The sequence below is a fragment of the Aureococcus anophagefferens genome (assembly GCF_000186865.1).
Source record: "Aureococcus anophagefferens unplaced genomic scaffold AURANscaffold_18, whole genome shotgun sequence".
NCBI lineage: Eukaryota > Pelagophyceae > Pelagomonadales > Pelagomonadaceae > Aureococcus > Aureococcus anophagefferens.
Window position 1 is genome coordinate 440293 of NW_008705578.1, and position 16072 is coordinate 456364.

The following is a 16072-nucleotide window of genomic DNA, read 5'->3' on the forward strand; positions in this document are numbered from 1 at the left end:
TTGCAGCGGTGGTTGCCGCGCACGATCGGCCTCGCCACAAGGTGTGGGCGCCAGTTGGCACGACCCGCGCCGGGACGCGCGCGCCGCACGAGGTCGAATTTAACATGGCGTCGCCCGTCGACATCCTCGGCACGAATGCGATGGACGCCAAGTTCGAGTTCAAGCAGGACAACCCGAAGCGCTGCCCGTCGGCGTCCTACGACCGCTACGAAGGCTACAAGGCGGCGACGAGCCTGCGCGAGATGCTCGCCCTCGGCGGGACGCGCGCCGACTACAAGAACGACCGCGGCAAGGGCTACATCAAGCTCGAGGGCGAGGCCGAGTTCCGGGCCGTCGCGGCGCCGAAGCGCAAGCCCGCGGCGCCGTCGGCGGACCCGCGGGGGCCGCGCGTCAAGAAGGTCAAGGGCGGGCCGAGCTCCGCGCCGTCCTTCAGCGCCGCGGGCGCGCCGCCGGCCGCGCCGCCGCCGCCGAAGCGCGCGGGCTTCGTCATCTACTGGAAGGTCGACTCGAAGATGATGTCGTGGGACGACGCGCGGACCTTCGCGGGCAAGACCGACGAGCAGCGGCGCGCGGCCCAGGACGAGACGGAGACGGCGGCGCGGCGCTACGACGGCATGGGCGTCGACTCGTCCACGGTCTACGCCGACCTCGACGCGGCCAACGGCGCCGCGCTCGCGCTCTGCCTCAAAAAGGTCGGCGACATGGCGACCGAGAACGCCGTCGTCAAGCCCTGCGAGGACATGATCATGCCCAGCGAGGGCACCATCGTCAACTCCTGCACGAAGAACGACGACGGCTGCGCGACCTACCGCACGGCCGTGCACCTCACCGTCGACGCGATCCAGACCGGCGCGGAGAACCTCTCGCGGACCTCCATCACCGTGAAGACCATATACCAGAGCTCCTAGGCCGGCGGGTCCGGGCGGCCACCCGCGGCGGGAGCGCTCCCCGCCAAGTTAAGACGAAGAAGACCGACGAGTAGACCGGCGTCGACGCGGCGGCGCGCGCGCGCGCAAACGTAAGTGGAGTGAGCCGCTCTCTCGGTCGTCGTGGAGGATCATGTAGTCCTCGCCTCTCGTGCTCGCTGATAGTGTACTCCGCGTACTCCTGCCCTAGGGGCGAGGACTGACGCGTTGCAGCCTCGTAGGTCGTCGTCTCTAAAAGTGTCTCTAAACCGATATTGCCACAGAGGTGTTTCCGGCGACGAGCATTCAACGCTCGGCGAACCGCGTCCGGGCGCCCCCCCTCGCGCCCGCCCTCACCCCCGTCGCGCCGCCCGTGGTCGCCGGGCGCCATGGTGACGGTCTGGCAGGACAAGGACGACAAGTACTGGCGGCGCTGGCGGCGCCTCGGCCCCAACACGAACATCACCCACGTCGACCAGTGCGCCGACGACGACGAGGCGTCGATCTGCGGAACTCTGACAAAACGATGGTGGTTCGGCTTCTGGCGGCGCGACGTCTACGCCCAGCTCTGCGGCGGGGAGCTGAGCTTCTTCGCGAGCGAGGAATCGGACGGCGTCCTCGACGCTTTGGAGCTCGCGCCGGCGTGCCGCGTGGAGATCGCCAGGGGTTCCGTCGTGCTGCTCCCCGACGGCCCGGCCACGAAACACTTCGCCGCGATCGTGCTCGGGTGCAAGTTCCCCGCGGACTGCGAGCTCTGGCGCGCGCTCCTCCGACGGGCGATCTCGCGCCGGGCCAAGAAGGAGACGATGGCGCGCGAGAAGAAGGGCGACCTGCGCGACTTCCTCGGCGCGCGCGAGGCGACGGCGCGGCGGGGGCCGGACGCGGCGCCCTTCGATCCCTGGAAGTGCTACGACCTCGTTCGGACCGCGGGCGCGGGCTCCTACGGCGTCGTCGTCGAAGCTTTGGACCGGGCGACGGGCCGCAAGGTCGCCATCAAGAAGGTCATGCGCGCCTTCGAGGACCTGACGGAGTGCCGGCGCCTGGCCCGCGAGCTGCGCCTCCTCCACTCCCTGAGCCACCGCAACGTGCTCCCGGTCTACGACGCGTTCCGCCGGCCGGAGACCGACGACGTCTTCCTCGTGTCGCGGCTCTGCGACAGCGACCTCCACGCGATCATCTACGCGCGCGAGTCGCCCCTGTCGCCGCGCCACGCCCGCGTCATCGCCTACCAGCTCCTGGAGGCGCTGCGCCACGTCCACGCGGCGGGCGTGTTGCATCGGGACCTGAAGCCGTCGAACGTCCTCGTCGACGAGGACTGCGACGTCGTCTTGTGCGACTTCGGGCTCGCGCGCGCGCCGCCGCCGCGGGAGGCGCGGGTCCCGTTGCGGCGGCCCGCGTCGCCGGCGTCGGACGGCCACCTGCTCACGGAGTACGTGGTCACGCGCTGGTACCGAGCGCCGGAGCTGCTCCTCGCGAACGGGTCCTACGACGGCGCGGTCGACGTCTGGGCCGCGGGCTGTATATTGGCGGAGATGGTGCGCAAGCGGCCCCTCTTCCCGGGCAAGCACGTCGCGCACCAGGTCGAGCTCGTCGTCTCCGCGCTGCGGGCGCTCGAGCCGGCCGACTTCCCCGCGGCGTTCGAGGGTTTGACGAATTCGCGCGCGCGGAGCTTCGCGGAGCGCGTCCGCGCGGACGCGTCGCGGCCGCCCACCTGGGCGTCGCGCGTGCCGGACCTCGACGACGCGGGCGTCGACGTGCTCGCGGCGCTGCTCCGCTTCGACGCGGGCGACCGCGCGACGGCGGCCCGCGCGCTCGACGCGCCCTACTTCGCCGCCGCGCGCGACTACTGCAAGATCCACCTCGCCCGGCCCGCCCTCGACCGCACGCCCCTCGACGCGTCCATCGGCTCGAACGCCAGCTGCCTCTGCGAGGACGACGTCGACGTCGACCTCGGCGACGTCGAGGCCGCGGCGGACGTCGACGCGCTCAAGCGCATCCTCGTGGCGCGCGAGTTCAAGCGCACGGACCCCGCGTGGTGATGCGTATACTAGGATGCCAATCCTCGGACTGCGGACCTTGCTAACCCCGCCGACCTTGCACAGCAACAAAGGGTCAACAACCACCGAAGCATTTGGCGATTTGCGAGGCTCCGTCGTCGCGCAACCCAAGCACATCATGGCCGCCATCGTCGACCACGCCGCGATCCAGGCGCAGAGCCTGCCCGACCTCGCCGCGCCGGAGAAGGGCACGCTGGCGTCGAAGCAGCCCTTCCTCACGCCGGACAAGACGACCTACGCCGACGCCAAGGGCCTCGACGGCTCCTTCAAGCTGCCGGACGTGGGCTCGCTCAAGTTCGTCAAGGGCGACTACCCCCACCCTTCGAAGCCCGTCGCCGTCCTCTTCTGGGGCAAGTACGCCAAGGGCGACTACCGCACCATGGTCCACTTCTCCTACCTCATGCGCGCGCTGCCCGAGCTCCAGGTCCTCGGCGTGTCGTGCGACGCCGTCTTCGAGGACTGCGAGGCCATGCTCAAGAAGAACAACACGCCCATGCCGACGCAGTCCATCGACGAGCTCATCTTCGACATGTCCCTCGCCTTCGACGAGGGCAAGAAGGTCAAGGACGCCTTCGCCAAGGTCGGCAAGGCGCCCGCCCCCGGCTTCGCGTTCCTCTTCGACGGCGCCGGCACGCTGGTCTGGAAGGAGGTCTTCACGTCGTCCTGGAACCTCAAGCAGGGCCAGTTCGCCGAGCAGTGCGCCCTGCTCCTCGCCGGCAAGCCGCTCATCGACAACGGCGCGAGGCCCGCGGAGAGCGACGACGAGGACGAGGAGGAGGCCGTCGTCGGCGACATCGACATCCCGGACCTCGACGCCGGCGACTACTAGGCAACGCCTCGCCCGGCGACGTAAGGTGCCCCCGCCTTACGACTTCACACGGGGAAGACCGCGGCGATCTCGCGCTTCATCGTCGTCGGCGACGACGTCCCGACGGTGGCGACGCGGACGCCGCCCTTGTAGAGGAGGAACGTGGGCGTGGACGTGATGCCGTGCTTCGCCGCGAAGGACCGGTCCCGCGTCGCGTCGACGCGGAGGAAGTCGACCGTCGACGCCCGTTGGAGCCGCGCGTAGTGGGGCTCGAGGCGCCGGCAGGAGTTGCAGAACTTGGCCGTGACGAAGACGACGGCGTCGCCGACGGGGTCGGCGTCGAGGTCGTCGACGTCCTCGACGTCCTCGTCCCAGGCGAACTCGTCCCGGAGCGCGTCGTCGATGGCCCCGAAGTCCACCAACGCCACGGACGGCACGCAGACGTCGAGCGCGAGCCTTTTCCGCGTCTCGCCGTCGTTGGGCCACCCGAAGGCCTCCGCGTAGGCGTCGCCCCCCAACGGCCCGAGCTTGACCGCGGCGGCCGCGAGCAACGGGTTCAGCGAGAAGCCGCCGCCGCCGCGCCGCGCGAGCGGTCGGGGCGCGGCCTCCAACGCCAAAGGCAGCGCGGCCTCGACGGCCGCGGCGTCGAGGCGCAGCGGCGTCGGCGTCCGCGCGTCCGACCCGAGGCCCCAGTCGAGCGCCGTCCGCACGTCCGGGTCCAGGCACGACGCGTACGACGCGCGGTTGCCCTCGTCGCCGGCGAAGTCGAGGACCACGCTCCCGGCAAAGGCGTCCTCCTGCCCTTCGAAATAGTCGTTCTCCTCGCCGTCGTCGTCCGCGGCGAGCGCGGCGGGGTGGCACGCCTCGGCCGCGCCCCGGTCCATCGCGTCGCTCACGCCGCCGCGGCGCGCGGTGACGACGCGCGGCGCGCTGCCCAGCGCCGCGAGGGCTTGTGTGGCGGCGAGCGCCGCGTCCGTCGAGCCGAGCACCGTGACGAGCGCGCCGCGGGGCGAGCCGCCGCCGGCGGCCGCGAGCCCGGCGGCGACGTCGAGCGCCGTGAGCACGTCCTTTGGTGCTACACAGCCGCTGGCGGCGGCGGCGAGCGTGACCGTCGCGCCGGGTTTCGCGCCGGCCGCGCAGAGCCCGAAGACGTCGTCGCCCGCCTCGTCCGTGCCGGCGACGGCGACGACGTCGTGGACGGCGCCGAGGTCGCCGCCGAAGGACTTGTAGAGCGAGCCGGACACGCGGCCGTAGGCGACGTCGGAGACGACGCACGTGCGCGGTGCCGAGAGCGACGCGCTGAGCGCCGCGCTGAGCGCGGCCAGCAGCTGCAAGAAGGATCGGCCCATTGCCCTGGTCCGGAAAGCCGCAGCCAACCTGGAATGGTGAAGTCATCATTGCAGATACGTCCAAGACGCAGCCCCATCACTCGCGCCCACCATCGATCGTCGCGCATCACAGTCGACTTCCGAAAAGGCTTAGCAGACGAGCGGCGCCGCGGAGACCATGAAGCTCTTCGCCTTCCAGCCCCCGTCCGGCCCGACGCACAACATCGACGTCCAGCTGAGCGACACGGCGCGCGGCCAGCGCCGCTTCCGACTTCGCGGGCGCGCGCCGCGACGCGGCCGACGGCGCCGCGGCGGCGGCCGCGGCGCCGCCGCCGGCCCGCGCGCGCCCGGCGGACCGTATGCCGCGACGCCGCCGACGCCGGACGAGAACCGGCGCAACCCTCGCAGATTAGTTCGACGAAGAAGAAGCTCGAGGCCGTGATGCCGCACACGAACGTCCTGAAGGTGCGCGCGCGCCGCGCGACACCGTCCCCGAACCCGACGCCGCGCGTCGTAGGCCGAGAAGCAGATCCTCATCTACAAGGGCAAGAAGATGGACGACGACTCCGCATCGCTCGAATCGTACGGCATGGCGCAGGACCCGAGCCTCCGCAAGCAGTCCATCACCGTCACGGACCACTAGAGAGGCCCGCGCCCCCCGCCACCGTAACGGGCCGTCTTTCGTTAGGCTTTGCCCTCGTAGGAGCGGATTTGGGGGGGCGCGTCGTCGCCGCCGGTGAAGACGCAGTTCAGGCTGCAGAAGTCGGCGTTTTCGGTTTGCGCGCGCGTCTCGTCGTCGCGCTCGAGCTCGAGCGCGAGGGACGCCTCCCAGGCGCGCCCCTCGACCGTTGGGATGGCGATGCGCGACGCGACGTCCTCCTCGTCGCTCACGGACACGAGGTCCGCCTTCCGCGACTTGGACCGCTTCTTCTTGCCGTCGCGCGCGCGTAGACCGCTTTTGCCCTTGGCTAGAATCGCGTCGTTCGCGTGGATGGCGAGCTCCTCGATGCGGGCGAAGTACTCGCTCTGCTGCTTGGACGTCTCGTCCTCGCAGTCGCTCCGGTAGAGCGCGTGGAGCAGGGCGCCGAAGCACCCCTTGCGCTTCTCCGCCTTCTCCTCGCCGACGTGGAGCGACCGGGGCAGCAGCGCGATCTGCGCGACGTCGCCCGGCGGGCGCGCGAAGAACTTGGTCGAGATGTCGTCGAGCAGCGCCGCCGCCGCGTCGAAGTCGGCGTTGTCGCAGGAGCAGAGGTAGTAGAGCATGGACGGCCGGTCCTCGACGGACACGAGGTCGTAGACGTGGCGCTTGATGGGGTCGGTGCTGCACTGCTCGACGTAGCGCTGGAGCTTGCACATGACCCCGAAGAAGGACGTGCGCTCCGTGTGGTGGAGCGTCGCGACGAAGTCGATGATGCCCGGGAAGCTCCGGGACACCGAGTTCCAGTACATGGACCGGTGGTCCGCGCTGTAGACGGACGTGCAGCTCACGTCGGAGAGGATCACGCGGCACTTCTTCGCGACGCGGGCCATGGCCGCCACGGCGTCGGCGTCGCGCCGGCTCGCGTCGACCCACGCGCGCCACGCGAGCGGGTGGAACGAGTTCGAGATCTCGCCGGCCGCCTCGAGCGCGGACTGCGTCTCCGAGTCGCGCCGCGGGCCCCGCGGGCTGAGGGCGAGGCTAGTGAGCGACCGCAGCATCTCCTCGGGGTGGAGCGCCGACGAGCCCACGGCCGCCAGCGACCGGCGCACCGTCGCGCCCATGGACGCGAGCGACCCGCGGAGCGTGTGCGCCTCGGGCTGCGCCTCCCGGAAGCGGCCCTCGTCCGCGAGCTGGACGAGCGCTACCTTGATCTCCTTCTCGGCGCCCCGCCGCGCGCCGCGCCGCACGCCCTCGCAGATCGCCGATTGCGAACAGGCCGCGAAGTGGACGACCTGGCCGAAGATGACCCACGTGAACCAGAACTGCGAGAACCGCGCGCGCTCCCTCAAAATGCCCGCGAGGAGCGCCAGCGCCACGAGCTGCAGGCCCATGGTCTCCAGGCGGTTCAGCCGCGGCTCGATGTAGGGCTCGTTGCGCAGGTGGTCCGCGTAGGTCTGGAACACGGCCGCGAGCGCGATGGCGATCTGGAGCAGCGGGTCGTCGAACATGGTCGCCGCGAGGCAGATGACGACGGACAGGTAGATGCGCCGGATGCGCCAGCCGTGGTGCGGCGCGCGGAACGCCCCAAAGTTCCAGCCCAGCAGGTCCTGCACGTGGCTGTGGTGCACGCCGCCGTTCGCCTCGCACTCGTACTCGATGGACCCCAGGAGGAGGTGGGGCAGGCCCAGCGTGAAGACGACCGTCGTCGACAGGCCCAGGATGATGAGGAACGCCGCGTTGGGCCCGTCGCAGGACTCGTCGGGCTGCTCCCGCAGGAACTTGGCGTCGTAGCCCTCGAACGCGTCGCAGCGGAACGACGCGAACGCGTTGAACGCGATCGTCGTCTGCTGCACGTCGATGAGCGCGAGGACCGACGCCGCGGCCCGCGTCGCGCGCGGGCCGTAGGGGCCGTCGTAGTAGTGCAGCGACGCGTAGACGCCGCAGGGCCGCAGCCGCCCCGCGCAGACGTCGCGGGCGACGTCGTAGACGATGGGCCCAAAGTTGACGACGAAGCCGACGACGACGACGCCGAACTGGGCGACGACGGACCGCGTGAACGTCCAGCCGATGACGCAGCTCGGCTTCAGGATGTCGATGTCGAAGAGCGCGACGTCGAGCAGGATCTCGTAGTAGCCGAGGTTCGCGGGCGCGTTCGCGTAGTTGAAGCGGCAGATGATCGCCAGGAGCTGGAGGAAGTAGGTCATGATGTCGAGCGACGGGAAGACCTCCAGGAGGTACTTGTTCCTACGACATGTGCGACGTTTCGTCGCGCGCCCTCTCTCGAAAAACCGTCGCGGGACGCGGGCTCGCGCAGGAACACCCAGATGCCCAGGACGACGGAGAAGCCGAAGAGCACGTTGAGCCAGCGGCCCGCGAGCGACGCCGGGCACGCGAAGGGCCCGATGTCGCCGATCATGTAAAAGTCCGGGTCCTCGAGCGTCGCGCAGAGGCGCCCCTTGAAGCCGGAGGCGCAGACGAAGCCCTCCTCGGCGTCGTCGGCCTCGTAGAACGCCGTCGGGTACTTCGGGTCGCCCCAGTAGCCGTCGACGTTCCGCGGCGGCGCGCCGCCGCCGGGGCACGCGGCGCCCTCCGGGCACGCGTGGCAGGCCACGCCGGGCGCGCCCCACGTCGCCCCGCGGTCCCGGTAGTCGAAGTCGCGCACGTCCTCGCCCACGGCGTGGACGCTGCTGTAGTAGCCCTCCATGCACTCGCACTCCGTCAGGTTCTTCCCTTCGTGCATCTCGGCGTCCTCGACGTCCGGGACGCGCGCGGACCCGTCCGGGCAGGACGCGCAGAACGCGTTGCCGAAGCCCTCGGCGTAGACGAACCTGTTCGCGCAGTGCGTGCAGACGTCGGCCGCGGCCGGGTCGCGCGCCGTGCCCGGCGCGCACGCCGCGCACGCCGCCGCGCCCCCGGGCGCGCTCTCCTCGCCCGCGGCGCAGTCGACGCAGGCGTAGGCGCTCTCGTTGAAGTAGCCGCCGTCGCAGGTCGGGTTCTGGTAGTCCGGGATCAACGCCGGGTCGTAGAACTCCGCGGGCCCGTTGCCGAGCGGGATCCAGCCCGCCGCCGGGTCCCAGTCGCCGACGGACACGACCACCTGCGTGCCGTTGCGCCGCCGCACGTTCTTCAGCGTGATGAAGGCCGTCGACGCGTTGCGGTCGCCCTGGTCGTCCAGCACGACGCGGCCCGACGCGCCGGCGAAGTCGACGAGCTCCGCGGCCGCGGACACCTTGGCGAACGGCGCCTTCGGCGTGTCCGCGGCCGCGGCCGCGTCGCAGGACGCGAGCGCGGCCACGGCCACGGCGTCGTAGGCGAAGGCGGCCTCGCCGTTGAGCGTCGCGCCGCGGTCGCCGAAGCCGCCGGCCGCGTTCGAGCCCGCGAGGAACAGGGACGGGTTTGCGGTGACGTTGAAGAACCGTTTGTCGTACGCGGCGACGTCCGCGTCGGCCATGGCGTCGCTCAGGGCGTCCCAGGGCTCGTAGGGATAGGGCGACTGGCCCTGGAGGTTCAGGGACAGGGCGCCGTAGGCCAGGTCGAAGTTCTCCAGGAAATACTGCGACGCGTGCGTGAAGATCCACGCGTTGTACTCGCTGATCTTGCCCTCGACCTCGGCCTGCGTGAGCACGGAAAAGTTGGCCTCGTCGGTGCAGACCGAGATCCAGATCTTGGACGTCGTGCCGTCGAAGAGCTCGTCGACGGGCGTCGTCCCGGACGCGCCCAAGGCCTCCCAGTCGACGTAGCGGAGCTCGTAGTCGACGCCGTAGTCGACGAGCGCGTCGACGAGGGACGAGACGTAGTCCGCGAACCCCTGCTCCGCGATGATGCCCACCTTCTGCCAGTCGAAGAAGAGCACGCAGTCGGCGACGGCCCGCGTGGGCTCGACGCTCGACGTGACCGTCCGCACGAGCGTCGGGTAGTCCGAGCCGCTGAGCTTCGACGCGGTCGAGCCGCCGTGGGCGACGAGGAGCTGGGAGTCGATGCCCGCGAGCACGCCGAGCATGGCGCTCTCGTCCGTCGTCGCGCCGCCGATGTTGAGGTCGATGGCGGGGCCGCCCTTGGTCGCCGCGTACGAGAGGAAGCTCCGCGCGTTCGCGACGCTCACCGTCGACGAGAAGCTGTCGATGAACACGAGGTCCATGGTCAGGTTGCAGGGCGTGTCGAAGGCGGCGACGACGCGCGGGTCCCGCGCGTTGAAGTCGTCGGCGGCGACGGCGATGGCCAGCGCCACGTCCCGCCACTTTCCCCACTCCCGCAGGCTGCCGTCGATGTTGGAGAACGGCATGTAGACGCCGGCCTTGATGACCGTCGTCGTCAGGTCCGACGTGTCCGGCAGCTTCACCTGGGCCCGCACGACGAGGGCCGCCGCGGCGAAGAGCAGCAGAACTGTGCGCCCCATCAGAGTGATGAACCACGCTCGAGGGCAGCTGAAGGCACAAAAATTGGTTTTCCTTCTGCGTTCTCGTGGCGTTTTCCTTCCTGCCGGGGATATTATTATTATTATTTTGTATTTAGCGTCGGGGAAGCCGCATGCACAAGAGCACACGCGGCCTATAGGTCCCGGACGGAAGAAGTTGAAGTAGGCGGGGCAGCTGCCCCCCAGCAGGGGCCGGAGGCCCACGGGGGGAGGATCAGCTTCCCCAGCGCCACACGTGGCGAAGCCCCGAAGGGCGAGAGATGGGGGGGGCCCCGAGGGGCAAGGGAGGGGGGAGGGGGAGGTGGCCGGGGCCGGGCTACCCGCCAGGAGCGCCCGACGGCCCCGGACCGCCGCTAAGGGCCGTCAGAGCCGTCGGACGCGTCCGCAGCCCGGCAAGCCTGCCAGGCCGGCCACCAAAGCTTTGCGGCACACTCCGTGCGGAAACGCCGCAAGAACTTTGCGGCGCCAGACGCCACAGAAGAGTCGAAGTCTGCAACCAAGGCCGCGAACTCCGGAGTAAAATATGCGTCGCGCGCGCGCGCGTCTCGTCGCCCACACGGGCTAGGAGGGATAGGTACCGGAAAGCGGCACCCGTGGGGCAGCGACGTCGGCGGCGGCAAGGCCTCGCCTCGGAGGGGTCGGACGTCTCGCGGACGTCTCCCGAGGCGGACGCCCTCGAGCGCTCGAGGCGCCGTGCAAAACAGAGGCCGCCGCCGGCCGAGGTCAAGGCCGCGCCGACGCGAGCCCGAGTCGCCGCGCGAACCGAAAGGTCGAGACCGCGCCGGGGGGGAGGGACGCCCCGGGCCCCCGTCGTCGGCGACGGACGCGCAATGGCGTCGGCGGACCGCTTTCTCGCGCTCCAATCCATCAAGTTGAAAATATTGGCGTGCGTCGCCCTCGCGACGATCCTCGCGGGCGCCATGCGCGTCGCATGCGGCACCGAGTGCGCGCCCGGCGCCTTCTTCGTCGCCGAGTCCGGGGCCCCGGCGGGCGACATCGTCCTCGCGTCGAACGCGTACGAGCGGTCGAGCGGGCGACCCGTCGGCGACGGCCACTACGACTTCCTCGTCGCGGACGTGGCCCAGGTGACGCGCCACGAGCTCGCGTCGGGCCGCGCGGCCGTGTGGACCGTGACCCGCGGCGGCGACGACGGCGGGGCCGTGGTCCTCGCGAGCGACGGCGAAATTGCCGCCTGGGAGACGCGGTACCCGACGTTCGGCGACTACGTCGTCCGCGCGGCCGTCGGCGGCGAATTGGCGGCGTCCGCCGAGGTCGCTGCGCGGCGCGTGCGCCGCGAGCTGCGCCAGCTCGACGCCGACGAGCGCGAGCGCTACCTCGCCGCGATCGAGGTCCTCACGACCGTCGACGACGACGAGGGCCTCCGGCGCTACGGCCCGGCCTACCGGTCCGTGGCCTGGTTCGTGCGGGAGCATCTGTACGGCGCCGCGGACCGGTCCTGCGACCACTGGCACGACGGCGCCGGCTTCGTGAACCACCACGTGGGCATCACGTGGCAGTTTGAGAACGCGCTCGCCGCCATCGACGCGACTTTGGCCGCGCACTACTGGGACTACACGATCGACGCGGCGGCGCTCATGAACCACTGGCCCCAGTCCGTTATCTTCCGCGACGCCTGGTTCGGCAGCGCGTCGCCGGGGAACGACGAGCACGTCGTCGACGCGGGGCGCTTCGCGTACGCGCGGGTACTCCAGGGGACGAACTACTCGGGCGTGACGAACCCCTACGGGCTCCTGCGGTCGCCCTGGAACACGAACAAGGTGCCGTTCCTCGGGCGGTCGGGCCACGTCGTCGGCCAGCAGGCCGGCGGCTACAAGTCGCTGCCGAACTGCGCGGACTTTGCGGACACGCTATCGACGGCCGCGGCCGGCGGCGGCCTCGGCGAGATCCAGAGCGCGATCAACGGCTTCCTCCACGGGCCCGTGCACATCATGATCGGCGGGCTCTGGGGGTTGGATGATGATATTTGGGGGCCGCGGACGCGCGACGACGACCACGTCGACACCTTTGGGCGCACCGCGGACCTGTCCGCGGTGACGATGTTCCTCTTCGCCAAGTTCATGTGGCGCCAGGGCATCGTGCGCTGCCCGACGACCTGCGCCGCCGACGCGCCCCAGGAGTCCTGCCTCTGCCACTGCCCCGCGGCCGTGCGGGAGAGGGTCGCGCCGCCCGACGGGGCCGCGGCGGCCGTGCTCGCGGCCGCGGGCGCCGAGCGCCTGACGAACTACCTCCCCCGGGACCCCGACGGCAATTTCCTCGAGACCATCCTGGACGGCCTCGACCACGAGACGCTGCTCGACGCGCTCTGCCGCGTGGGCTTCCCGGGCGAGATGTTCACGTCGGCCGCGCCGCAGGACCCGACGTTCTGGCCGCTCCACGGCAACGCGGAGCGGTTCCTCCAGTACGTGCGCCTGCTCATGGCCACGGGCGACGTCGCCATCGACGACTCCTGGGCCTACCACCACGTCAAGGCCGCGTCGGACACGCACGTCGTCTGCGACTGGGCGGGCGTCGACGAGCGCGACGCGGCGGCGATGCCGGCGTGCGGTGCGGCCATCTGCCCGGGCCACGGCGAGCTGGACCTGTTGCCCTTCGACGACCTGCTCCCGGGCAACGCCGCGCCGTCGAACGCGGACTTTTTCGAGGCGACGCTCCCGGGCAAGGCGTCGCCGATGCCCTACGTCTACGACTCCCTCGCCTACTGGCCGGGCTGCGCCGGGGACAGCCTCGTCGACGCCGAGTCGCGGGCCGCGCGCGACGCCGCCGAGCGGCGGCGGCGGCTGCGTCCGCGCTAAGACCCACGTCCTTATGTCACCGGTCCGTCGCGTTCCAGTTGCGCTTCGCCCGGGGGCAGTCGCGGGCCTCCGCGCCGTCGGGCGCGCGCCAGCCGAGGGTCTCGAGCAGCAGCGTGAGCTCCTCGTAGAGGAGGCCGTGGAAGTGGATCGCGTCGCCCGGGAGGTTGTTGTCGCATCGGCCGTCGCCCAGAGCGAAGGCGTCGACGAGGCCGACGTAGGGCACGGCGGCCTCGCCGCGCCGGTACAGGAAGCGGCGGAGCCGCCCGTTGAGCGCCTCCGACGCGTCGCGCGACCGGAGGCCCGCGACGCAGTCGTCGAGCGCGCCCGTGCCCCCGAGGCCCTCGCGCAGCCACCGCTCGCAGTCGCGCGCGGCGAAGGGCTTGCCGTGGGCCGCCGCCTCGTCGACGACGGTCTTGAAGTCGTTCTGGAACTGGGAGTCGCACTGCGAGTGCGTCGTCGTCGTCGCGACGCGCGCCTCCGGCGCCGCGGCCGAGTAGTTGGCGATGGCGTGCGCCAAATCCTGCTCGTAGGTGAGCCAGTCGGCGTAGGACGTCCACTGGTGCTTCGCGGGCGCGAAGGGCGTCGGCCACTGGAGCCAGAGCCCCGCGCCGAAGAAGACCGCGTCCGGCGGCCGCCGCCCGAAGAGCTTCCAGGCGACGCCCAACGGCGACGCGTCGCGCTCCAGCAGGGCCAGCGTGCGCCGCACGGCGTCCGGGTCCACGGCCGTGGACCCGGCGAAGAGCGCGACGACGTCCGGCTGCCGCCGCGCGCGGCGCTCGTCGCCCTCGGCCGCGGGCTCGCCATCCTCGAAGCGCGGGCCGCGGCCGTCGCCCCGGTGCCTGCGGTGCTCCGTGAGCCGGCCGGCGCAGGACGCGACGCAGTGCTTGCCCTGGTCCTCGCCCGTCTGCCGCACGTTCATCGCGAGGCACAGCGCGTGGAAGAGGTTGCGCATCGTCGAGTCGCCGACGAAGAGGAGCACGAAGGGCTCGGCCGCGACGGCGGCGGGCCGCGCGGGCGGCGCGCTGCGGCGGAACCGCTTCTCGAAGGCGCAGAGGCCCTGGCGCATGAGGGGCATGCCCGCGAGCATCTCGCCCGTGACCTGGAACCGCGGCCGCCGGATGCGGTGCTCGTCCCAGTGCCGCTGCATGCGCAGGCCCTCCATCGCCGCCTGCTGCGCGACCTCCGCGACGAGCACGCCGCAGGCGACGGGCAGGGCCGCCGCAAAAATCGCGCGCATCGTACTATGACGCTGCCCTTTGCGTGAAGTTTGAACATGCCGACTTCACCCCGGAGGCTGCCCACCGGGCGCGAATCGATAATCGCGCGCTTCCCGGTGGGCTGCGAGAATCGAAATATGGCCACCTTCGCGGACGACGACGCGGCGCTCTGGATGGACGTGACCCAGCAGATGAAGGTCAAGGGCTTGACGTCGGTGTCGGCCTTCCGCGTCATGGACCGGGACCGCGGGGGCACGGTGAGCGGCGCCGAGCTCTTCGGCTGGGCGCGGACCGCGGGCATCGCGATGACGTCCGACGACGCGCGGCGCCTCGTGCGGTCCATGAACGGCGGCCGCGGCGGCGGCGGGTTCACCTTCAAGACCTTCTCCCAGGTCGTCCGGCACTACCAGCAGCTCGCGAAACGGAAGACGCGCGGCAAGACGACGCGCCAGTCGACGTCGGCCGTGCGCCGGTCCGTCCAGGGCGAGTTCGGCGGCGTCCAGGGCTCGAACATGTCGGCCGTGGGCAAGTCCGTCTTCCTCAAGACCATGACGGCCAAGTACACCCTGCCGTCGCACGGCGAGCTGAGCGCGCTCTGGGCGTCGCAGGACGTGAACGCGAACGGGCTGCTGTCGCTCGCGGAGATCGACCGCGTCGTCCAGCAGCGCTTCCCGGCCTACGACCACAAGCCCGCGCTCATGCGCGCCTACAAGTTCGCGGACGCGGACGGCAGCGGCCTCATCTCGAAGCGCGAGTTCTGCCTCCTGCTCCGGTCCCTCTTCTTCTTCAACGACCTCTGGCACAAGTTCGAGGTCATCGACACGAGCGGGGACCGGCGCCTCGACCTCGGCGAGTTCGTCCGCGGCGCGGCGCTCATCGACCTCCACTTCGCGGAAGACGAGGCGCGCGCGGTCTTCGACGAGATCGACGAGAACGGCGGCGGCGTCATCCTCTTCAACGAGTTCTGCGCCTACGTCTGCCGCATGAAGGCCGAGGAGCTCGACCAGGCCCAGGTCTAGGCGCGCGCGCGTGGCGGGGGGGGCGGGGGCGTGTAGTACGGCGTCCACGTCGACTTTCTTTGAATCTACCCAATCAGCGCCGCGGAACGCCGCAGCCCAACAAAAGCTCCGGGTCGAGCACGAAGGAGGGTAGAGCGCCGCGCGCCGCGCCCCCTCGCCAGACCATGGATTTCGTGCTCGGGCTCTTCGGCATGAACCGCTTGCGCGTGTTCGTCAAGCTGCCCGGCGCCGGGGAGGAGCGCCGCGCCCTGCAGGTCTCCGCGAGCGCGTCCTGGGAGGAATTCTCGGGGCTGGCCTGCGAGCGCCTGGGGATCGCCCGCTGCGCGCGCGTGCTGCTCGGCGACGGCGACGTGCTCCACGAGGTCGACGACCTCCAGGACGTGCGCTCGGACGACGTGCTGGTGGTCGTGCCCGCCGCGGGCGTCGCCGTCGACCGCGAGCGGGCGCGCGCCGCGGCCGCCGCGGACGACGACGACGACGACGACGACGACGACGACGACGACGAGGCGGCGGAGCGCAAGGGCTCGGGCAAGCGCAAGCGCCCCACGCCGCCGGGCGTCCCGACCCTCGAGGCGATCCTCGACGAGGCGCCCGCCGCGCCGGGCTCCGCCGCCGCCGCGCGGCCGGACGACGAGGCCACGGCGAAGATCAAGGCGCGCATCAAGAAGATGCTGGACCGCGGCCTGCACCCGACGACCCCCGAGGCCGAGGCCGCGACGTCCATGTCGCTCGCGCAGCGCCTGCTCGCGCGCCACAACCTCCGCCAGGCCGACGTGCTCGCCGGCGGCGGCGGCGACGACGCGTCCGCGGGCGGCCTCGTGCGCGTGCGCCTCGCGCACCGCAAGACCGGCCAGGCCTGCAAGACGGCCCC

General features: G+C 71.2%; 4 protein-coding genes across 4 annotated transcripts; 3 read left to right on the plus strand and 1 right to left on the minus strand.

Moving 5' to 3' along the window:
* Positions 1-242: 242 nt before the first annotated feature.
* Positions 243-908, plus strand: AURANDRAFT_65951 (hypothetical protein; the record flags this gene model as incomplete). Its single annotated transcript, XM_009040997.1, has 1 exon — positions 243-908. One exon carries the CDS (start codon positions 243-245, stop codon positions 906-908), a length of 666 nt encoding a protein of 221 aa, XP_009039245.1.
* A 319-nt stretch (positions 909-1227) lies between these two features.
* AURANDRAFT_54389 (hypothetical protein) lies at positions 1228-2962 on the plus strand (the record flags this gene model as incomplete). Its single annotated transcript, XM_009040998.1, has 1 exon — positions 1228-2962. One exon carries the CDS (start codon positions 1295-1297, stop codon positions 2942-2944), a length of 1650 nt encoding a protein of 549 aa, XP_009039246.1.
* Positions 2963-3814: 852 nt separating this feature from the next.
* AURANDRAFT_72078 (hypothetical protein) lies at positions 3815-10134 on the minus strand (the record flags this gene model as incomplete). Its single annotated transcript, XM_009041058.1, has 3 exons — positions 3815-5098; positions 5843-7982; positions 8057-10134. 3 exons carry the CDS (start codon positions 10132-10134, stop codon positions 3836-3838), a joined length of 5481 nt encoding a protein of 1826 aa, XP_009039306.1.
* Positions 10135-10982: 848 nt separating this feature from the next.
* Positions 10983-15201, plus strand: AURANDRAFT_65953 (hypothetical protein; the record flags this gene model as incomplete). The annotated part of the gene is made up of 3 exons (XM_009040999.1): positions 10983-12899; positions 13514-14088; positions 14259-15201. 3 exons carry the CDS (start codon positions 10983-10985, stop codon positions 15199-15201), a joined length of 3435 nt encoding a protein of 1144 aa, XP_009039247.1.
* Between the last annotated feature and the right edge of the window lie 871 nt (positions 15202-16072).